Source organism: Lingula anatina, chromosome 2, assembly GCF_051362555.1.
Source record: "Lingula anatina isolate TDL-2025a chromosome 2, LinAna3.0, whole genome shotgun sequence".
NCBI lineage: Eukaryota > Metazoa > Brachiopoda > Lingulata > Lingulida > Lingulidae > Lingula > Lingula anatina.
This window is the reverse complement of record NC_141768.1, coordinates 42,725,998-42,749,608: the sequence shown is the minus strand read 5'-3', so window position 1 is coordinate 42,749,608 and position 23,611 is coordinate 42,725,998. Positions and strand designations below refer to the sequence as shown.

At 34.6% G+C, this 23,611-nt stretch overlaps 1 protein-coding gene across 3 annotated transcripts; it reads right to left on the bottom strand.

Annotated features, from left to right (window-relative positions):
• Nucleotides 1–135: 135 nt before the first annotated feature.
• On the bottom strand, nucleotides 136–23,481 carry LOC106158508 (multidrug resistance-associated protein 1). Of its 3 annotated transcripts, XM_087004527.1 has the most exons (32): nucleotides 23,193–23,481; nucleotides 22,395–22,577; nucleotides 21,793–21,912; nucleotides 21,363–21,500; nucleotides 20,935–21,108; nucleotides 20,371–20,432; nucleotides 20,005–20,136; nucleotides 11,819–12,076; nucleotides 11,120–11,297; nucleotides 10,579–10,833; nucleotides 10,257–10,322; nucleotides 9,971–10,108; nucleotides 9,549–9,695; nucleotides 9,152–9,236; nucleotides 8,884–8,947; nucleotides 8,628–8,754; nucleotides 8,149–8,325; nucleotides 7,555–7,722; nucleotides 6,860–7,049; nucleotides 6,288–6,405; nucleotides 5,871–5,964; nucleotides 5,427–5,643; nucleotides 4,898–5,026; nucleotides 4,170–4,351; nucleotides 3,675–3,874; nucleotides 3,111–3,246; nucleotides 2,763–2,864; nucleotides 2,249–2,395; nucleotides 1,939–2,097; nucleotides 1,508–1,674; nucleotides 1,002–1,196; nucleotides 136–821 (listed from the first exon to the last, which is right to left on the bottom strand). In XM_087004527.1, exons 1-32 carry the CDS (start codon nucleotides 23,250–23,252, stop codon nucleotides 710–712), a joined length of 4,680 nt encoding a protein of 1,559 aa, XP_086860653.1. In that variant the 5' UTR covers nucleotides 23,253–23,481; the 3' UTR covers nucleotides 136–709. The 3 variants fall into 3 exon arrangements, 2 of the variants coding, with proteins under 2 accessions (XP_086860653.1, XP_086860654.1); XM_087004528.1 differs by lacking the exon at nucleotides 23,193–23,481 and having other exon boundaries at nucleotides 21,793–21,878; nucleotides 22,395–22,522; XR_015332827.1 differs by lacking the exon at nucleotides 136–821 and having other exon boundaries at nucleotides 1,058–1,196; nucleotides 1,414–1,674.
• Between the last annotated feature and the right edge of the window lie 130 nt (nucleotides 23,482–23,611).

Sequence of the window (23,611 nt, the reverse complement as noted above, 5' to 3'; positions counted from 1 at the left end):
TGTCAGATGAATGTTTGTTTGACATAAGGGGGATGGACTTTCAAGCTAAACGCATGTAAAGTAGAGAGGTATTTCTGGCATTTTATCTCTTTTTCACCCAGTATTTTTTAAATTATTTGTGCACAGAGTCACAGATGCTGAGCTTATGCCCTAATTTTATTGTGCTCACCAAATGCCACTAAACTAAAGTCATAGTAAGTATCCTCCAATGTACACTGATCATTCTGGATTTTAAAGAATCATTAATTGCACTGTAGATAACAACTTCAGTAGTTAAGTAATATTTAGAAAGTTTGTCACTGACTAAAATATACACTGTAATATATTAAAAACCCATTTATCTGTAAGTATAATTAATTTTTAGTATTAAGTTTCATGAACAAACATTCATATTTTTAATCTACTTTTAAAGGTATAACTACATGTTCATCACTACCAATGTTTTTACAACTGAAAACTGGGAGATATTTGAGTTTTAGCTTATAATAACAGTGTACTAGATGCTGTCATACATGCAACACTCAAATGTTCACAGAAAAATAATCTTAAATGATTTTGTTAAACCCGTTCCTTTTATGGTATCTTTACAGTAGCACAAAAACTATTATTTCTTGAATGGAAATCTCATTTGCAGATGTAGATGAATACTCTTGGCTTAAGGGTTCAACCCCCTCACATAACTGCCATATGTGCAGTGGGCCTTTTATCATTAAACCAGTCCTGCATCCTTTGCCATTCCAAAGAATATTGACCTCTTGTTTGCAAGTAAATCAGTAGGAGAGTCAAATTCTTTAATTTCACCGTGATCAAGTACCAACACCCTGAAAGCATAAAGAAACAAAATGTCCATTGTTGATTGGATATATATAATTTTAATCCTTCAGTGAAAAGGTAAATGATACTGAAAGACTTACTACAGACTTTGTCGTTGTATTACAGTAGTCCTATAACTCAAACTGTACTTCCTAAAAGAAATTATAAAAACAACTTATTGAACTTACCTAGTGTAATCCATGATTGTATTTAGTCTGTGAGCAATTGTAAGAATTGTGCTGTCTTTGAACTCATTCCTGACAGTTGTCTGAATCAAGTCATCTGTTTCCATGTCAACAGCAGCAGTGGCTTCATCTAAAACCAGGATCTTGGTTTTTCTCAGCAAAGCTCTTGCTAAGCAAACCAACTGTCTCTGACCAACACTACAAAAGGATAAAACATGATTAAAAACTTAAAGATTTCAGCACTGAGAAAATCATTGAAAGTACAATTAATTCCCTGGTGCTTTCATCAAATTTCTTAATGTGTAACTTTAATGATTAATAATAATAATTAATTATCAATCATAATCTCAATATGCCTTGCAAATCTTTTTAATCCATATCTATGTACCAATACAACACACATTCTGTTCCTTACTTAATTTCACAAGACTGGCCACTCTAGAAAAGTTCCCAGTGAACTGATTATGCTATTGGTTCCTTTTCTTACTTCTACTGCTACAGGATTTTACCTCAGGTTTTCTCCTCCTTCATTGCACTCATATTGTAGTCCTTTGGGCAGAGAGCGAACAAAACCATTCAAATGTGAATGCTCCAGTGCATTCCATATGTCATTGTCACTGTACTGATCAAATGGATCAAGATTCATTCTTAGACTTCCAGAGAACAACACTGGGTCCTAAAAGCCACAAGTTTGACATTTTATTATTATTATTATTATTATTATTATTATTATTATTATAACAATACTTTTTATTTTCTTTAATTTTATTTTTGTAAAATTCCATTGCCAAATAACACAAAGGTCTCTATGTATATGTAAATGTACCTAAAATATTTCAAACTCCTTAAGATGAATATTTATTTTTTGAAGTTTGGCTTTGCAATCTATATTATTTTGGAACTGTTAACAAATCAAAAAACATCTTTTTAAGAAATGTACCTGTGGTATGATTGTGATTTTCTGTCTCAACTGATGCAATCCCAGGTCAGCAATGTTGATCCCATCTATCACAATGCTTCCTGCAGCTGCCTCAATAATTCTGAACAATGCCAGGGTGAGGGAAGACTTGCCAGCTCCTGTGCGGCCAACTATTCCTATCTGTAAACAGTTATTTTGTCCTTTTTTAGTTTGTTCTCAAAATAAATGTCTTATCAATGATCATAAATTTACATTAAATTCAAAGATGAACTGTGTAGTTTTCATGTACACTCTGCCTCCATCATTGATTCTGTCTCGACTATCAATTTACCTTCTCTCCAGGGTTCACAGTAAAGTTGATATTCTTCAGTACAAGGTCCAGTCCCTGTCTGTACCTGACACTGTAATTAACAAAGCTCACTTTGCCTTCCTGGGGCCAGCTGGGAGGGGGGCGTGTGTACTCTATGTCCCAAGGGGCCTGAAAAGCATTATAAAACCTCAGCTCAATTTACCTTCTTGGAGTTAGCTCAGACAAGGAGGGGGGGGGGGGGGGGGGGGCATGTAGCCTTAAGTGCAGTATAATACAAGATAATTTTATTAATTATCAATTTTATCAATTTTCAGCACTGTTTTCTTCCTGGGATCTTCATTATACACTGAGAACTCTGCTCTATTTGTTAAATAAAATATGAGGATCAGAATCATTGCCCTTAGTACCAGTGGTATGTCTGCTGTTTCCATTAATGACAAAAGCATGTAAATAGTAGGGGGTCATATATTTCTAGTGTCCTCTAAAAGTCAAGTGGCCTTACTTGACCTATAAACACTTCCAAAATCCAGCCTACCTCAATTTCTACTTCAGAATACTCCTTGATTCGTTCAATGGACACTATCTGCATTTCAAAATCACACATTGTTTTCACCACAAAGTTCAGCTGTTCCGTCATCTGTTAAGACAAAAATTATCAGCACTGAAATGTGTAACCCCTTATGAGAAACAAATTAATTATCCATCAAATTCCATCTGACTGGGTTTACTTTTCCACAATTTATTTTAACATAAGTCAAATGCACTCTAATTTGCCAAAAGTAATTCCTAAATATTTACATTTATTTAATTTTTTTATATACACACTTTATGATTGCAGTTAAATGAAAATACAATTTTCCTCTTAATTGCCCAGATGACTTACCTGCAATGAAAAGGACACAGAAAGGCCTACTTCTCCACCACTTATGCCTCCTTCCGACTCCCTGGCAATCAGGGCAAAGATGGCAGCAAACAATATGACAGAACTACCCAAAACTTCCAGGCAAATACCCAGCCACCTGAAATGACAAAATATTCAGCAAGACAATCAATATAGGGTCAATAGGAAATGCTAGGGGGCTAGCTTCCAAAAATAGCTTAGTCCAAATGTTAGTCCACTTTGATGCAGGATTAAGAAGTAGTAGTGTTAGCACTCACTGACAATATTCTAGTTGTTAATGTACGTATATAAGAGCACTGATGACTTGATGTGAAAATTTGTAGTGTGACTGTATTAAAATATGGGTGTTCTAGCCATTGTAAAAATGACTTGGGCATCATTATTTGCTTAAAAGTTAGGCGCTCTAGACATAAAAAAAGTTGCAACTACACTAAAACATGGAAGTAATGGATAAGAAAATTTATCAAATGTATATAGGAGGGACTTCAGAAAAGCATGAGAGTGCCAAGTGTGAAAAAGTGCCAGATGTGTCTGTCCTCAACAAACCTATTTGACACAATATTAGGATAATACGCTATCTGGTTGTCATCCACCATCCTGTCTGTGGTCCGTATGAACCGGTCCTGCTGTTTGTAGGCTCGTATTGAGCTCACCCCAACCAAAGTCTCACTGAAGTGGGAATATATGGGAGACCTTTTTAAGGCATCTATCCTTTGAAGTTGTCTTGCTGTATACAGGTAGAAGGTCTGCAAATCAACAAGTTAGATGTTTACAGTTAATTTTATACTATGAACATTATGTAAAAAGGGAAACTTTTATAATGTATAACACAGATTTTATTGTTTGAAAATGATTTTTTTTTCTATTGATGTGTATGTGGTAAAACTGCATGAGGTTAATCATGGCCAAAAGAGAGAAAAACAGACAAATTGAGATTTTTTCAACAAAGGACAGATCTAAAATTTCAGAGAGATGCATGGGATCCCTATATCCCCCCCCCCCACACACACACACACACTAACACACAGCTTGTATCTTAACCTGAATAATGAGGTAAATAATGATCAGTGGTATGGCAACCAGGATAAAGGTTGGTGTGCTGTAGATGATGACAACAAGGGTGGTGAACACAAAAGCCAGGGCACCAGCAAACCACACCAGTGTCAGAGGGATGTTGATGTCACAAGTATCCATGTCTTTGGAGAAACGGTTGATAATACGACCTGAAATAAAATGTTCGAGGAATTGTACAATTATAGTATCATTACCATTTTTATCAATATTATAAATGGTAACTAGTACTTATAATGGCATCAATCTGGAACAACGAACTTACTAGTACATATGTGCATAAATATGTATGTGCATTAATAAATGCATACCTTTTAGAAATTGCTTACAGTTTTGTAAACAATTTGGAAGCTAGTCATAAATATAACTGTAATATTACTCAGGCCAATTATCTTACATAAAAAATGAAGGGAGTTATTTACAAGGAACTAAGCACACTAAACTTTTATACAGATAAAAAGTGCAATGCACGTGCTTTATGTGTACAAATTCAGTCTTCCTCTACTCAGGGAATTATATTGGATATATCCGATATAATTCCCTGCTCTACTGGACTTGAGTGAAAGGACCACTGGTTTGGAATCAAGTACAATATATAAAGTGAAAAAATACAGGGGTATTTATCTAGTGATTTTATTGTACAGAAAGATACAAGCACTTTATAGTCACCCTAACTGTTTGTGAAATTTAAGTCTCACCTATTGGTGTGGTATCAAAGAAGTGCATTGGTGCTTTCATTATTCTCTGCAAGAAGTTTCTGTGGAGAACTCTGGCAGCTTGCAAAGTTCCTAGCACAATAGCCACATACTCTACTGCCACAAATGCCACTGACAAATAAAGTCAAAATACTAAGAATGTATTACACATGTTCATATTGTTAGGTGTGTTATTAGTTAGTCTCAAATAAAAAAGAGAAGAAAAAAAAAAAGAAATGCCAGTCCAAAAAGAGAATGAAAATTGTAACATTTAGTACAAAAGTGTAGTTTGATAACAAAATTAATGCTACAACAGGTTGTCAAAGAGAATATCTTATAAGAAATTTGTAAAGAAATGAAGGCAGCACTGATATTCTGTAAAGAGGAAACGGAGAACTTTATTTAGATCTACCTGTATGTTTTAATGAATTTCAGTTTGCCAGTCAAGTCTTACTGGCTATGTATCATCTTCATTAGAAAAAAAATGATTTTCTATTCATCGCGTGACTAACTCTGTGAATAAATCCCTTACTCTGCGTTGCGCCAAGTCCTCCGTACACCCCCAGTCTAAGATCTGTGAGCTCCCTGGATTGTGTTCCATTTAAAGCAGCTGCATCATTTGTCCATATATTTAACCAGATGTTAGTTAATATCAACATCACCACATAACCTGAGTAGCAGGTCAAAAGGCAGGATGTATATAATTTCCCAGCAGCTTTTACATAGGCACGAATCACCCCCCATCTGACCTATCAAAACAAAAAGATCATCATCATCATTGCTCTTCGTCCCGCGTGGGACATAAGGCCACCAAAAAGAGAATATTCAAAAATGTTTACATTGGGTATATCTGTCAACACCCTCACTCACCATTCCAACCAACTATATCGTTAGTAATTCATACGATTTGTCTTGTGTGCTCAGTGTAGGCAAGACAAGCTAGCTTCAAACATTTAGTATCTACAACAATATCTACCCTTCCAACTGCAGCATATTCCTCCTCTATCAGTTTTTCACCAGTTTCCACTTCATGATGGATCACCTCGGACTCCTCTGATCTCTCAGAAAACCTGAAAAAACGGGCAATGTTAACTTGAATTTTTTTCAACACAATTATGGCCACCAACATGGGTGCTGATTGCCACTTTTGTTCATTCACTGTTGCAAAAATCAATATCACCTATTAAAAATAAAATTAAGGCAAGTTATAGATTTGAATGAGAAATGCTTAAGAGGCTTTTACCTGAATACTTCCTTAAGACAAAAACTATCAATTGGAGATATTAATTTGGTAGTTACTTGATTAAGAAATATTGCTCAATTAAATGTAAGAATGAGAAATGCACAATTCTTGCTAAGTTTGTTTAGTTTGTTTATGCATTTGGAAAGATACCTTCTTCGTTTCACTTTGAGGGAAGTGTCATGGCCTTTGGACACCTCTTTTTCACTTTCCTTTATGCTTCCCGAGAGCATCAAAATCTGCTGTCTCAACTGGTTTTTCATTTCAGTGGCTGCAGTGAAAGGTGACAAACATGACAAACTTAATTCATTTACAACATATCCAGAGTATCTTTACAAAATCAATAGAAGCAAAATCACAAACTCACGATTATAATTTCTTTCAAAAGGGCAATTGGTTTTGTACCGAGAGTGAGTGTATGTAAAAATAATTGCTAAAACATCTTTGAGTTTGACTTCTAACTATAGTCAAGAGGGTTGGACTCCACAGCCAAAAGTATGTTGAGTAGATAGATAATTCTAGCATACTGTCTCTTTTTACATTCAGTGTACTTAAAATAACATGTGCATGGAGTAACTATTTTGGCTTTCTCCATTGCAAATGTACCCATACAGTATGCCACAGGTGATGAGCTATCGTATACTTATGCCCTAGTTTAAGTGACATTTTGTCACCTGTCTGAATCATTGCATTCTGAAATCTGGGCACAATTCCACAATACTTACTCTCTTCATCTTCGTCCTCTGATTGCTCATCCTGTTCACTGAGGTAGGTCTTAATGAACTCAGCAAAGCCACCATTATGACTCAGCAATTCCTGGTAGGTGCCAATCTCAGAGATCTCTCCCTTATTCAACACTATGATTTTATCCACTTTAGAAAGGCAGCTGATGCTGTTTGTGCACAGTATTCTTGTCTGAAAAAATTAAGATGAATAACATAGTCATCTTGACACTGAAAGTGAAATATTAGTGCAAAATAACCCATTAAATGAATTTACAATGTGTATTTGTTAGTATACTTCCTTGTTTTAATTCCTGATACAAACTCCTCATAATACATTCATACAAATCAGTCTAGTCACACTTTTGATAATTTATAAAACTTGCATTGCCTCCAATAAAATTCATTGCCCTCTCTTGCCATGCATGGTCTTCAATTTTGATGTCATTTGCAGATTAATTATAACATTTCAGCGAAGGCAACACCAAACAATCATAAAAAACACTGTATTTTGATAAGCCTTTGAATCCCCTTATCACCCTATAAGCCATGGGCATAACTCCACTCCAGGAAAATTCCCAACTGCTGAAGATAAAATGTCAACATGACAGAGACTTTTACATTTCTTGGCCTAAAGGCACTGCATTTTATAGCAATTTGAAGACCGAAGATTATTAAAACATGAAGTAAGAGCTTACTTTACACTGCAGCATTCCCTCAGGTCCAATCACTTTATCAAACAGGTGCTTTCCAACATGGCTGTCTACAGCACTGAGAGGGTCGTCCAGAAGGTAGACATCGCAGTCCTGGTACACTGCTCTGGCCATACTGACACGCTGTTTCTGTCCTCCGCTCAAGTTGATACCCTGAAAACAATTGGAGCAATTTACAGTCTACAGTCAGCTAACACATGCACACGCACACACCCATGCTCACATAAATGTACACAAGCACTGGCCCTGCAGTAAATTCTGTCAAAATTGATAACCAGATAACCAAATTGATAACCAAATAATAACAGTAACAGGCAAAACTTGGTGTTTGTACATGCATTGTTGTTGGAGGCCTCCCTTCCAAGCTTTCAGCTTTTTGAAGTAAATATAGAAATTTGTTCATCCATTTTGCATTTAAAAATGTCTTTTAAAAAATTTTAACAGCCATCTAAAAGATACCAAGGGCTCTCTTAATCAACTCCAAAAAAGCCTACAAAACAAAATCAGATAACTAAAAAAAAGAGACAAAGATAAACAAACTCTGTGACAGACAGACAGACGGACAGACGGACAGACAACCTTCTCCCCAATTTCAATTTGGTCCCCTCCTGGTAACATCTTCAAATCTGGTTCCAGGGCACAGCAGCTGATGCACCTCCTGTAGAAAGTCTGGTTCAGCTCTTTGCCAAAGAGGATGTTATTCTTCAGGGTCAGGTTCTGGATCCATGCTTGCTGGGGAACATAGGCCATAGAGCCCTGAAATGGCATAAAAATTGAAAATCAATCTTTTAAGAAAAAGTATGAAAAGAAAAGTGCAACAATATATTTAAGGAAATTTTTGGTAAATAGAAAATAAACTGTAGTTAATTCCTCATTTAATTACTAAATAAGTTAACAAACAGACAGTGGCTCCAGGGATAATGTTTGCTTGCTTTGTTTTGAATTGTGATGAAATATTTCTGCATACAAACACAGTTTGTAATCTAACAAAGCAGGCAGAGTGCTGGCCTAGCTTTCTCCTTTGGGCATATCCTAGCTAGCATTATATTTTCTCTTACTTGTATTCTCACATAGCCATCAGTGCGCACCATCTCTCCCAGCAGAGCGGATATTAAAGATGACTTCCCACTTCCCACTTGTCCCACCACTGCCACCAACTCTCCTTGCTCAAGATGGAAATTAAGACTGAAATAAGGAAATGCCATGCTTTGAAAATATATTTCAATATATCCATAGCACATCTTTTATCTGAACAAAGCATACCTTGAAACACAAAAAACTAGCATGAATTGATCAAAAAAATTTTCTCCTTACTTTTTCAAAGTTGGTGTTCCTTCTTCCCAAGCAAAGGAGGCATTCTCCAGAGATATGGGGTGCCCTAAAATATTGTCATTTTTACATTATGTTTTGGCATTTGATAATTTTTTTGAAATATTACCAAACACCTTATTTATTTATTCATTGCATGCTGACTGTGTGCTGGGTATATACAGTAGTACTCATACTCTTTACACAAATTTGGAAACTTTGTCTGTGAATACAAAATGTCTTCATCTGACTATGTTCTACCAGGCTTGACTACCTCCAGTGTTTCTTCTGTCCACAGTGTCCAAGTCAAGTTCACTCATCTTCATAAATCTGCCAATTCTCCTCATTGCAATACCAGCCTGTAACATGTTTACAAGTAAAAGTTATAAACTTGTTAATGCATCTAACATTTTAAAAAAATGGGTGAAGGAAATTTTCCCCTTTTTTCTTTTTGTTCCACCCCCTAAATCAGAGGAGAGCATATCAAATTAAATCAAATTAAAATGATTATTATAAATAAAAATTTGATGGTTTGTTTCTACAGAAAATTGTTATTAATTTATTCATTCATACATCTATTTATTTGTTCATCATGCTATCAATTTATTTACTGGACAGGTATAATTATGAAATATTTGGATGATGAAATGTACATTTTTGATAGTAATCACCTGTATCAGGAACATGAGAGCATAGGGCAGGAAACCCAGGTGTTCATTCATAATGGTGAACAAGGCCAGGGAGACAAATGCTGTATTTGGGTCAAGGACATTGTTGGGGTCGGAAAGAACAAATGTGGCAAAACTGGTAAGGGCTGTCTGAAAATCAAGTGATACGTCCCATAAAATTTGTCTAATTTTTTCTTTATAGTAAATAAATTGACATTCTTTATAATATTTTAAAATTAATATATCTAAACATTTATCTTAATGTATTCAACCATTTTCTTGCACAGATTGCTGTGTATCAATTTTAATCTTAAAAGATATCTCCATTTTGTGTTCTAATATCAGTCAAAACCTAAATACAATATAATGACAGATATCAAGGCAAACTAACTAACAGCACGAAAAGTTCATTAATATTTTCTTACCAGTAATGGAACTGAGAAATAGCTTATGTCACACATTGCCAATGAGAGGGAGGCATTCCTCATGTATCTTAATTCAGTTTTACGAATAGCAGTTGTCTTTTCTTCAAAGGAGGTTTCCCAACCATAAAGTTTTAACACCTTAAATGAAAGATCATATGCAAATATTGAAATTATATCTATGTAGCATTAAATAAACTTGAAAAACATTCAAAAACAATTTAGTGAAGTCAAAACAACACTTTCCCTTAAAGCAAACAGGCAAAATATAATTATACCGTGTACCTACTTTGATTCCATTGAGGATTTCATTCAGACATTTTATTCTTATGTCTTTTTTGCCCATTTGAAGAACCTTTAATAATGGAAAAAAGCATTTGATAAAAACATATATTATCCATTTCTCAAAATATCAGAAGACAACAGATAAATTTCCATATAATATTTAAGATGTGTTGCATAATTAATCAATAACCTAATATACTGCAAATGCTTAATTCAAGTAAAAAGTAATGAATTATGCCAGTGCATATATCAGAACACAAAAGCACTCAATAATATGTGTGTGAGTGCATACATATATATCTACATATGTACAGTTCACATCTAACCTGATTATATCTGATCTTGTTTCCAAAGTAAAAATTGACTGGAAGCATGAGAAGAATGACCATGACTCCAGCCAGAGTGGCTGGTCCAAGGTACTGCCAGACCAAGGCAACAGATATAATAATACTGAGAGGACAGGACCATATCATGTGCAGAAAGAACGGTGCCTCCTGTAACTTCTGGGCATCGACAGACATCAGGTTGACTATTTGACCAACAGTAGAATTCTTCCTGGATTCATTGCTCAGCCTTAAAGACTAAAATAATACATTGTAAAGATAGTAAAAATGAAATTATGAATACTTGCATTTTTTGCATTGCTTCATCTCAAAACAGCGAAGACTTCATTGTCTAACCAGATGTGTGAACTGAATAAATTTTAACAAAAATTAAAAAATATGGTCCAGTGTAGGAAACTCCTGTATAAAATTTAAATAACAGTGTATGCTTTTGTGAATTAAAAATGATATCCAGGTTTCACTGGACCCAATACTACTACTCAAATAACCAATAAAATGGAAAGCAAAAGGTCAGAGCCAATACTTTTCGGTACAAAGCTGCAATGGCGGCAGTTCTCATCCTGAGGCCAACCACCTGCGACATGTAGTACTGGTGCTGGTTTAAGAATGCTTTCAATAAACTGGTCATGAACATCACCACAGCCAGCAGGTATCCCCGCCATATGAAGGGATCATCTGATTCAATGAAGCTGATAAAATAGCTGCAAAGATATGTATGAAAAGACTAACTTTATCAAGATATGCACTTTATTTCTTACCTTTCAAAAGTGCCAAAAACAAGAGTTTTGAAAAAAAATCATTTTTTAATCAATACCTATCAAATTTTGTCACTTGTTATATTATGACCAAATTTAAACTATTAGTTATATTTCTTAAAAGCATCAAAATTTACAACCACACATGATGGAAAAAATGCCAGTGGTTCACATAGCTAAAAAAATTTTTTTAAATTGATATGGAAAATGCATTGGGAATAGTTTTCTGAATGAATAAATAGCATTCATTGACAAGGCAAAATATTGAATATATGTTATAAGAATTTATTTAAATGGAGTATTTTTCTTCTATGTTCGACATCCAGTGACTGAAAAAGAATGACACAACTAATTTTAAGGCACCAGTGCACTTATTGTTACAACTAAAAATAAAATTTCAAAATTTCTTCTTCAAACCTTCTAAATGAAAAATAAAGTTTAATACACATGACTTATTTATCACTCACCTTAGTAGCACTGGGTTAACAAACATCACTATTTCATACACAAATTTCAAAAGACCAGCCCATGCGTAGTAACCACCAAAACTCCACAACATTGCTTTGGTAAAACTTGGCTCTCCCTTGTGTCTTCTGCTGCTGTTCACCATTTTCACATAGGGAACTTCTTCTTGATAGGCATTTTGATAGCTTTCATTTGTTTTGTTATTGTCATAAGTTGCTTTGTGAATCTTGTGACTGATAGAAAACTGAAGTGCAGGTGAGCTAAAAAATAAATTTAAATGGATGACTATTGGCTGATGTTAAGACACTCAAATTTTCATGGAAAAAATGACTAAAGCAACTAGAGGATCAGAGAGGCGATACCGCCTCCGAATATTGTACCACCAGCTGGAGCAAGCGCATTCATATAGACCCCCACATACACAAAATAAGGGACACAGCTTGTCTTGTGCTTGACAAGCTGTAAAAATGCAATCAACAAGAATTTTCAAAATATGCAAAAAATATATATAACTAACAAGGCAGCAAAGCTGTCAAATGTACAGACAAAAAACAGAAAATAATGATGCAAAATAGGTCATTTTGCCAATTTTGATGCAATAATAAATAATGCTTATAATAGCACTGTTAGTCAACACTGAATTTTAATCATGCACAACAGGTAACATGGTCAATAACAGGAGCTGACCCAGAGATATTTTCTGACAGTATTCCAAAGTATCTTTGTCCATCCATCCTCTATTTTGATGATCTTCCAACAGAAAAAAAAAATAAATATCAGTCAATATAAACTTAAAAATCCGAACGTCTTTCGGAAGCTGACCCAGAAGATGGTCTCAATCCATCCCTTCAATAAGATTACAGTATCAGGACCATGAGAGACCAAAGTCACATGATGAAAGTCTCAATATTTGAAAAATGATGACAGTGCATAAAATAATATTACATAATGTTTGAAAACATAAATAACATACAACTGCTTATGTGGAAATACAGAAAATGTGCAGAGCTTCAGGCGGTTAAATATCACAAATGCAAGTGTTTGAGAAAAAAGTTATTAAGGAAAATAAACAAAACTAGAAAAGCACTCCGAGAGTGCAGACCTCTGCCCAGGCAGCAATTGTTATATATATATATATATATATATATATAAATTACCTGCATAATTTACCTCCATAATTATCACTGCTTCCTTATTATTAATCTAGCAGAGAGCTTAACCTTTGGGAGTTTACAGGGAGATATCAACAAGTGTGCTTTATGTAATCTCATTTAATGGCCTATTAATAATCAATTAGGCAAATTACTTTATAACTCAGAGCTTAGATAAGTGATACCCAAGGGAAATTTACAGACTGACCCTCTCAAAGACCCTTCAGGCCCATAAGTCACATCTTAAGAAAAGCACAAAACAATAATGCACAAAATAGGAGACTACCAATTCTGATGAAATGATACATTATGTTTAACTGCAAAGTCAACATCATATTTTAATTATGCACAGCAGGTAACACCGACCAAAGTAAAAGCATAAGGTTTCAGGCCCATCAGAGTTCAAGTTTATACTTAGAAAGTGCCAGAATAAAAAAAAAATGAAAATTTCACACAAAATTGCATAAATTCAATAATAAACGATAACCCAATTGACCTAGCTTTCTAATTTTAACAGCATGCCAATCCTAAAAATCATTCTCATAAGTTAAAAATAATAATAAGTAACACAGTTTTCTTTTCATAATGTTTGCAGTAGCAGTGCAAAAAGATTATTGTAAATTTTGATGTAACATTGCATAATAAATTATAGAATAATTATCACCAATTTTTGATTATTGATTACAAATAGCATGGACATGTAGAAAATTTGATTACCATTCAGCTTCATGTCCATGGGAGCTCCGAGTCCCACAATGAATATGCCAAAAAGTTAATGAATATTTCACTCAAATGTATAACTTCCAGAAAAAGAAGCCAATTAGACTGCTTTTCCAACTCAGGCTGCATTTTATACAATAATAATAATAATAATAATTTATTTTTCTATGGCGCATTCCATTAAAAATCTCAATGCGCCTTACAACATTCACTTAAAAGAGCTAAATAACACAATACTAATATAAGAACACATTACAATTTTAAAGGACTAAGAACTAATTTAAAGAACCAATTATTCATATTCTAAAATGATAAGAACCTAAAGTGACAACATTTAAAATTAATCATAAAATTACAGTACACCTTATTAAAAACTAAAATTAACTATATGATAGCTACTGATAGGCTATTCTAAAAATATGAGTTTTCAAAAGCTTTTTAAAAGTATCTATGTCACCTGCTGCTCGTATTTCAGAGGGTAAAGTGTTCCAAACTTTGGGTGCATATATCATAAATGCCCTTTCACCGTAAAATTTACCAGCTTTTTTCTCTAAGACACTGTGTTCTAAAAGTAAATGACTAAAAGTTGAAGACCTGGTAACTCTTCCATGCTGATGTTGCTTCATAAGTTCTGAGATATAAAGTGGTTTATTCTCGGTGACTGCTTTAAAAATGACACATAAAATTTTAAATAAAATTCTCTCTCTTACTGGAAGCCAGTGAAGTTCCATCAAAACAGGTGTTATATGCTCTCGGCTATTCCATCCCATTTTAGTTACCAGCCTAGCTGCAGAATTTTGAATTAATTGAAGTTTGTTCAGATGATTTTTGCCTAAACCATATAAGAGACTGTTGCAATAATCAAGCTTAGAAGTAATGAAAGCATGGACTAGTTTTTCAGTTGAAGTTTTGTCCAGTAAGTCACGTATCTTACTAATTCGCCAAAGTGAGTATGATGCCGATTTGCAAATTTCAGAGATCCGTCTATCCATAGTTGCATACTGATCAAAGGTGACACCTAAATCTTTCACATAGCTAGATGGATTGATGTTGACACCACCGATACAAATATCAGATTTCATTGCATTTCCCCTGTCTGACTTAGACCTTGATGTAAACCATATTAGTTCAGTTTTTCCATCATTTAGTGCTAGCATGTTTGTTTTCATCCAATTTCGGATCTCAACTAGACAAGTTTCTATTGAGGTGATAGCCATGGAGCGATTACTTTCACTTGTGACATAAATTTGAGTGTCATCAGCAAAAATGACAGTGTTGAGACCATGTTTAACTATAATGTCTTCTACTGGTAGCATATACAATGAAAAGAGCAATGGACCTAGCACAGACCCCTGAGGGACACCATACTCTAAAATAGTGGGCTCTGATAGCAACGACTCAATTGACACCTTTTGTGTTCGATCTTTTAGATATGAGGTTAACCAATTAAGTGCTAAATCTTTTACTCCAAATCGGTACTGTAGTCTGTGCAGAAGTATGTTGTGGTCAATGGTGTCGAATGCAGCAGACAGATCTAAAAGGACTAAAATAACATCTTTTTGTTTGTCTAAAGAAAGCATGATGTCATTATGAACCCTTAGGAGAGCTGTTTCTGTGCTATGTCCTTCTCTATAAGCTGATTGAAACTTGCCATATAGACTGTTTTGAGCTAGATAGTTATTCAGTTGTATACATGCCATTTTCTCAAGAAACTTCCCTAAGAAGGGCAAGTTTGATATTGGTCGATAATTTTTAAACACTTGTTTGCACAGGCCTTGTTTTTTTAACAAGGGTCTAACAATTGCTGCTTTGCAGTTGGATGGGAAGATGCCTGTTGTAAAAGAGAGATTCACTATCTTTAAAATAACTGGGGCCAGAACAGTAATGTACTCTTTGATAATATGTGTTGGCACAGGATCTAAGGCAGAAGATTTAGAATTCATGCTTTTCATTAATGCTAAAACATCTTCTTCTGATACAGGTGAAAATTCAGTCAATACTGCATGAGTACAGGTAACTGGGGTTTCTGAGATTTCTACAGAAGAATAAGAAACGAGATCATTTCGAATGCTCTTGATCTTATCTGTAAAGTAATTTGAAAAAAGTTGAGGGAGCTCTGAGATTTCCATGTCTGGGAGGACATTCAGTTGAGATGATTTTGATTCCCATATTTGGTCCACGATCTTGAAAAGTGTTTTCTGATCAGCAGATTCAATACGGGAGCGGTGATATTCTTTCTTGTGTTTCTTTTTTTAAGGTTTGACAGTCATAAGTAACACGGTTTTCCCATCATGGTCATCATGGCAGCAGCACCAAAAATTGTGTTTTCTTCTATTTTGAAGCAACATTACATAATGCTTAACAGCATATATGACCATCAACTTTAATTTAATAGAATATTAGTAACATGGACTTTCAGAAAACATGACAAGCAAAGGTCTTCAGAATCATGGAACTTCAAAGTCACACCTTGAAAATGCCAATAAGTGAAAAATTAAATTTTCACAAAAAACTGTTTAACTGCCAGAAAAAATTACCAAACAGACTGCATTGCCTACTGAAGCTGTATTTTAGACCCACATTTCTTTCTTGTAAGTTTGATAACAGTAAGTTACATGATTTTCTTTAAATGGTCATCATGGGAGCAGTGCCCAAAATATGGGTTTCTTCGAATCTTGATGCAATATTACATAATGTTTAACAGCATAATGACCATCAATTTTTAATCATAAAATATTAGTATCATGGATATTCAGAAAATGTGACTAGCAAAGATCTGCAGGCTCATGGAACTTTAAAGTCACATCTTAAAAATGCCAAACTGTAAAAAAGACAGCACTGTTCTGAAATGGGTTTATTTCCATTTTAACACTTTTTAAACAAAACAAAATAAACAGTATACTTCCATTTTTATATGACCAACTAAGAAAATTGATGAGATGGGAAAAATATCAATAGAACAGTGTTAAATGTCCAATTTCCTCCATTCTGAGATTCTGAACATAGTTGATGATTGAATCTAACAAACTGCAATATGATATGATATGAGTTTATTTCCATTTTTGACACTTTATTACACAATACACGATATCAAGTTTACCATCATTTTTACATAATCAACTAACAATGTTGTAAAGATGCAGGAAATATCAAACAAACACTTTTACGTATCTTATTAGTTAAATAATGAGACTGTTAACATGGTTAAGAATTGAATCTGAGGAAATGTGAAAAAACAGCATAACTTCTAAAATAATGGCCAGATTATGCTGATTTTCCAACTCAACCTGCATTTTAGTAAGATTGACCACTCCTGTAAGTATAATGACAATTGGCCTATCTGTTTTTCTTATATAGTGTTATCAGGTTGCATATATGTTGAAAAGAGTGAAAAAATAGCATAACTCCCCTAAAAATGGCTTGATCATGCTGATTTTCGAACTTGATCTGTGGATTATGAATCTTCATCAGTTTTGTAAGTTTGAAGCCAAAAAGTAAAGCGGTTTTCCACTTATGGTGTTATCGGTGCTGCATATATGCTGAAAAAAGTAAAAAAAAAACAGCATAACTTCCCTACAAGTCACCCGATCATGCTGATTTTCGAACTTGACCTGCGTATTATAAATATTTATCAGTTCTGTAAGTTTCAAGCCAAAAGCCAAAACGGTTTTCCAGTTATCGTGTTATCGGTGCTGTATATATGCTGAAAAAAGAAAAAAAATAGCCTAAATTCACTAAAAAATGACCCAATCATGCCGATTTTCGAACTTGACCTGCGTATTATGAAAATTTATCAGTTCTATAAGTTTCAAGCCAAAAAGTAAAATGGTTTTCCACTTATCATGTTATTGGTGCTGCATTTATGCTGAAAAAAGAGAAAAAATAGCCTAAATTCACTAAAAATGACCCAATCACGCTGATTTTCGAACTTGACCTGCATATTATGAATATTCATCAGTTCTGTAAGTTTCAAGCCAAAAAGTAAAACAGTTTTCCACTTATCGTATTATCGGTGCTTCATTTATGCTGAAAAAAGTGAAAAAACAGCATAAATTCCCTGTAAGTGACCCGATCATGCTGATTTTCGAACTTGACCTGCGTATTATGAATATTCATTAGTTCTGTAAGTTTCAAGCCAAAAGAAAAAACAGTTTTCCACTTATCGTGTTATCGGTAAAAGTGCACGGCGACGGCGACGGCGACGGCGACAGCGACGACGGCGACGACAGACGCAGATGATGGCTATATGTACAGACACATCTGTGTCTGTACATAAAAATGGTACAATCAAATTTAAGTTCATCGTAAGGTAGGTCAAAAGTCAATTTCAAGGTCACAGTAAATTGCCAGTATTTGACTTCCTATTCAAGTTCAATAGTAACTATGGACCTATCTCTGCCAGGTTTGGAGTTAAAAGAGAAAGACATTAGCAGAGTTCAGTTCATGATAATAAGTAGGTCTAAGGTCAATTTTAAGGTCACATTTAGATTGCCAGTATATGACTTCCTATTCAAGTTCAATAGTAACTATGGACCTATCTCCGCCAGTTTTGGAGATAAAAAGGAAGCAAAATTTGCAAAGTTCAGTTCATAGTGAAAAGAAGGTCAAAGGTCAATTTCAAGGTCACATTTAGATTGCCAGTATATGACCTCCTATTCAAGTTCAATAGTAACTATGGACCTATCTCTCCTAGTTTTGGAGATAAAAGGGGACAAAATTTGCAAAGTTCAGTTCATGGTGAAAAGTAGGTCAAAGGTCAATTTCAAGGTCACATTTAGATTGCCAGTGTATGACTTCCTATTCAACTTCAATAGTAACTATGGACCTATCTCTGCCAGTTTTGGAGATATAAGGCAAGCAAAATTTGCAAAGGTCAATTCATGATAAAAAGTAGGTCAAAGGTCAATTTCAAGGTCACATTTAGATTGCCAGTATATGACCTCCTATTCAAGTTCAATAGTAACAATGGACCTATCTCTGCCAGTTTTGGAGATAAAAGGGGACTAAATGTTATAATTTTGGAGTTACCTTAATGTGCCATAAATTTCCTACAGAAAAAATTAATTAAAATAAAAAAAAGGTCATTTTGGTCACTATTCTTGAAATGGGAGGTGCTCTGAAGTTCCAGAAGTTCAAATTTGATGAAATAATGTCATTTTTGACCACAAGTTGTCTGCTTTGCCAAGCCTTATGTTTTATTTTTCCAGAGTTTAAAATTTATTATCCATTACCGTACTGCACATTTTGCTTTCACCACCAATATGTACTTTTTGATACAGCGTAACTCAAAAACCGTATGGAATACAAAAAAACGGAGACCACATCCAGTGTTGGGCTTTACATGCTCTACAAAATGCAAAAAAGAATGGGTCTCTAGCATTAACGGTTCCTGAATTAGAGACAGTTTACAGTTTCGGTATCTTATGGCCGCTACTCCCGTGAAAATGCACCGATTGACCCCAAATTTACGGAGATGAAAGATGACCTGAAGGGTAACATTTTCCAATAATATTATTGGTTAAGTCTGTGTGGTGTCTGAATAACAGCGCAAATAATTTTTTTTTCGTAAAAAAAATTCATTTTTTTTGAAAATTTTGGCCCGTTTGACCTTGAAATAAAGGTCAAAGGTCAAATCCAAGGGCATATTTGAAATCTACACATATGACTTTTGGAAAGCCGTCTGTAGAAATTTTTCCCATAATTCCTTCTGTAGGGTAGATAATTAGCATTTAATTTTGCCATTTTTGGACAAGGGTGCATTGCAATGAATGCCACACCTAGACCCCAATACCGACAAAGCCCAAATTTTACGTGGAACGAGTTGAGATTATAGGTGACCTAAATCCAAGAGATGGGTATGGGGGCCCTTACCGTCTAGGAGGAGAAGCGGTAACGGTAACATGGCCACGGAGCCGGCGGAGCCGGCGGAACGGACTGGACGGGACTAAAACCATGTGTACCGCCAGCGCTAACGCTGGTGGTACAATAAACTGAAACAGTGATATGAACACCTCTTTAACTAAATGAATATAGCTAAATATATGTAATAAAGTAGCACACTTATTACAAACCTTTTTTTTTTAATCAGACAATACTACCGCTAGAACACTTTGGAACCAAAACAAATTACTCAAAATTTGTGAAGATGTGAGGAAGGCAATGTACGCTTATATCACAGCAAATATCCATTCCACATGATATGTTTGAGATCAATGATAACTCAGGTTATAAGGTCATGCAGAGCTTAGGCAGAGTCTAACATAGTTCAAATAATATATATTAAGTATTTTACATGCCTTGCTGCTGCACTTTTTTACCTGTTATTCCGGATCACTTGCTTGTTCCATTGCCTTAAGAAGGACGGCACAATGCTTCTGCAAGAATCTGATGGTTTCAGCTTGGTAAGGTCACTAAAAACCAATGGTCTCTTGTATCCTTTGATGACCAGTCTGAAATTGTAATGATACTAAGTAACATGTCTAATCAAGCTTCTTTGGTAAAGATGAACAACATTTAACATGACAATGTCGGAATGTATATTTTACACCAATTTTACTTCTTTCATCTGCATCTTTTGGCATCAATCATTCTTTTACATTGAAACTGTATCTTATTCAAAACATAATTAAACTGATATTTTGTTTTATGAACTGATTTAGCAGGAAGCATATTGGACTTCCCACCTTGTAATCCACCAAAACAACATCCGGGACACATATGAAGCTGTAAGTTCTTGACACATTGCCTAAAATGAAAATAACTTAAAATTTAATGAAAACAGTTTAATTTCCTATGTTGGAGAAAGATTTTTAAGGTAGCCAGAGACTGCCAAAAAGTTAACAAACCCACAAAATATACTTATAACAAGGTGTGTAACAAGTAGGGAAATAATATGTGCACATATATTGAGATCAGCTCTGAGGATCCAGGCACACCATGTTACTGTTTTGTAACCATTCAGTAAATATCAATGATTCATTTGACAAATTTCCTTTTACTTGAGTCAATGAAAGATGATTTTTTTGGGGGGGTGGGGGGTGGGGGGGGGGGGGTGAGTCCGAAAATGCTTATGGAAGAACAACTTGCATATTTCTGTTGAAATGCAGCAGTATGCACAGTTGCATGGGCATAACACCTTCAAGACAACACAAAAGCAGCATATACACACATGCACAAATACAAAATGCAAATTAGATTTATGTAAACACACACACTACACACTTACAGAAACTGTCTGTCTTTCATACCTTTTCATCCAAAATGCCCTCTTTCTCCAATTCAGCACCAAGCAACGGCTGGTACTCTGATGCTAGAGAGCCAGGCAGGGCTCTCTTGTCTGCCCAAATATGGAGAATAAACTCAAGAAGAACAAAGGTGAAGTAGACAAAAGTTGTCACCGCTCGAAACACACTCACATTTTCCTGAAAATTATACATTTCAGCTATAAATATATCTTCAAGTTTATGGCAGCTACAACATGTCAAGTTTAGCAACATAAAACTTAATAATGATGCATTAATCACATGCAGCAATTGGTTCTTTATGTATCAATGTAAAACTTACTAAATTGAAAACTAATATATTATAACAAAAATAATTTACTGCTTTCAAAAGTAAAATAATTTAATATAAAAATAAAAGATTCAAAACATGGCAAAAATTGCCTTAAATTTACCACATTTTCTAACTGGAGAATTTGGGATCTGAAAGTGATCACTCCAGTTATGAGCAATAGCAGCCAGAATAAGAAGAGGATTGCTGAAGACGCCACACCTTTCACGAATTCATAGCTTATGAGAAAGGTAGACAAAGCCTAAAAATAAAAAAAATTGTAAGCTAGAAATGATGTAGGAAAGTAAACTGCAATGCTGTCTGAAAAACAAAAGTTTGCTGACTAAATATGCCACTACAAAAAAGTAATTTTATCTCGAGAAGCAACTAAATAAATATACCTGCGTATGGTTACCATACCAACATATAAACATACTAGTGCAAACGATGAATTTTCAAGTAAATAATTTTAACATTCATATCCTAACAGTGTAATTAAGTATAACATTTAATTGTATACCTCTTAGGACAATGCCCACAAGACGATTACTTACAAAGGAAACAAAATAAATGAGAGGTGTCATATAAAACACTGGGGCTGGATTGGTGGCTATATCCCCCAATGTCTTGAAGAAATCAACTAGAACAGTCAAACACAGCAAGATGGACAGAATCTGAAGTATACATGCATTAAAGTAAAATAAAGTATGGTATATGTATCTGATAATGAATCTTGGCAAAAATATATGTTTCATCTATTAAATGAATACTCTGAACTCTTCTCTATTGTTACATGTAAGTAACTTATTTCAAAATACACATTTTGAAAAAAGGTAAGGCAGACATAAAAAGTAATATCATTCTGAACACATGACATTCTTTTCACAGCAAGTTATAAGTCATCCTTCATCCAACCAAAACAGTTTGGAACTAATAAAGAAAGAGAATGATAAACCAAGAAGCAGTATTTTATACCTACTGTACTTAACAAACTTCTTTCTCTAATCTGAAGTTCACTTCATCTCACCAATTTAGACATCTGAAATTTGCCTCCATGTGATAATATGCATTTTACAGCTACAAAACAAACTTCTAGCTCTAATCTTAAGTTCACTTCAACCAAGGACATTCAATATACATCCTTGCTTCAACTCACCAATTTAGACATCTGAAGTTTCCCTCCATGTGATAATTTGTGAACCACTGGTTCCTTCCTGAGAGATGGGATATAGTACAATGCATAGATCCATAGAAACCCACATGGGACCCACACCAACACAGTGTCTTGGAAGCATTGGGTGAAGTCCGGGTTGCTGGTGTTCACTGTCAGACTCGGGCTCTGAAAAGAACAATAAAAGTTCACACTCTGGTTCGCACGCACATGGCTTCTTTATTTTTAGGTCCACTGTCAGGCTCTGGCTCTAAACTGTCAAAAAACCATGTAACACCCTGAAAACTGTATCATAATGTGAAGCTTAAAGAAAGAAGTGGGCAGGTTCTTTTACTTAGTTACTGTGTTATTATTCGATTCACTGAAACCCAGTTTTGAATGATAACCCTTTTTAAGAAAGCCTAAAAAGTGATAGTATATCCCTTTTATCAGAGGTAAAAAAAAAAAGAAAAAAAAAAAAGCGTGAACACACAAGGTCACTCCCTACAAACTACAGGTACATCTGAAATGAGTCAGTAAGACATAAAGATATATGAAATTATGGAAATATTTCTTTAAATTATGCAACAGATCTGACCATACTTTTGACAAAATGATATTTTTGTTCAAAAACTTTGAATGCGTATCCATAGATATGTACATGTAGCTGCTGCACTTAAATCTGCAACAGATGAGGTGTGTTACATGGAAGAAGAATTTGACTGAAAAGAAAGTTTGATCAACACCAATGGAAAAGACTATTATAGATAAATATGGTAACATACCTGTCCATAAAATACTTACCCAGAAAGGCGAGTATTGGCTAGAATTTCCACAAATATCTGTCCAATATATCTCCTCCATCTTGGTTCAAAAAACTTTTTGAGTGGCTAATACTTTCTAGACCCATTCAAAGCATGACAAAACACGAGTCCTTCTGCACCAGTCTTCTATAAATGGCTTTTGATGCACATCTTGATTATTAGCTTAAGGCAGATAGCTCACAAATCAACAGGTGTATTGAGGTTTACAACTTCACCATTCACATTATCAACGGAAGTTTTAACTTTGAACAAACTTTGTGGAAAATCAAACAGTGAAATGCACAATGCAAACAGACAAGATAGGAGAAAGCATTTCATCAAATAAGTTTAATCTGTGAACTTTAAATAAATCACCATGAACACTGTGTCTTTGTACCCAGTATCTTTCTCAAAGTTCCT

What these genes read in the sequence shown, in the direction of transcription:
- LOC106158508 (XM_087004527.1), bottom strand. Translation starts at nt 23,252, where the DNA reads ATGGAGGAGATATATTGGACAGATATTTGTGGAAATTCTAGCCAATAC. An exon ending in AGGGAATGCTGCAGTGTAAA is followed by an intron (nt 7,050 to 7,554) that starts GTAAGCTCTTAC and finishes TAATTTTTTCAG; the next exon opens with ACAAGAATACTGTGCACAAA. An exon ending in ACAATCATGGATTACACTAG is followed by an intron (nt 822 to 1,001) that starts GTAAGTTCAATA and finishes TTATGCTTTCAG; the next exon opens with GGTGTTGGTACTTGATCACG.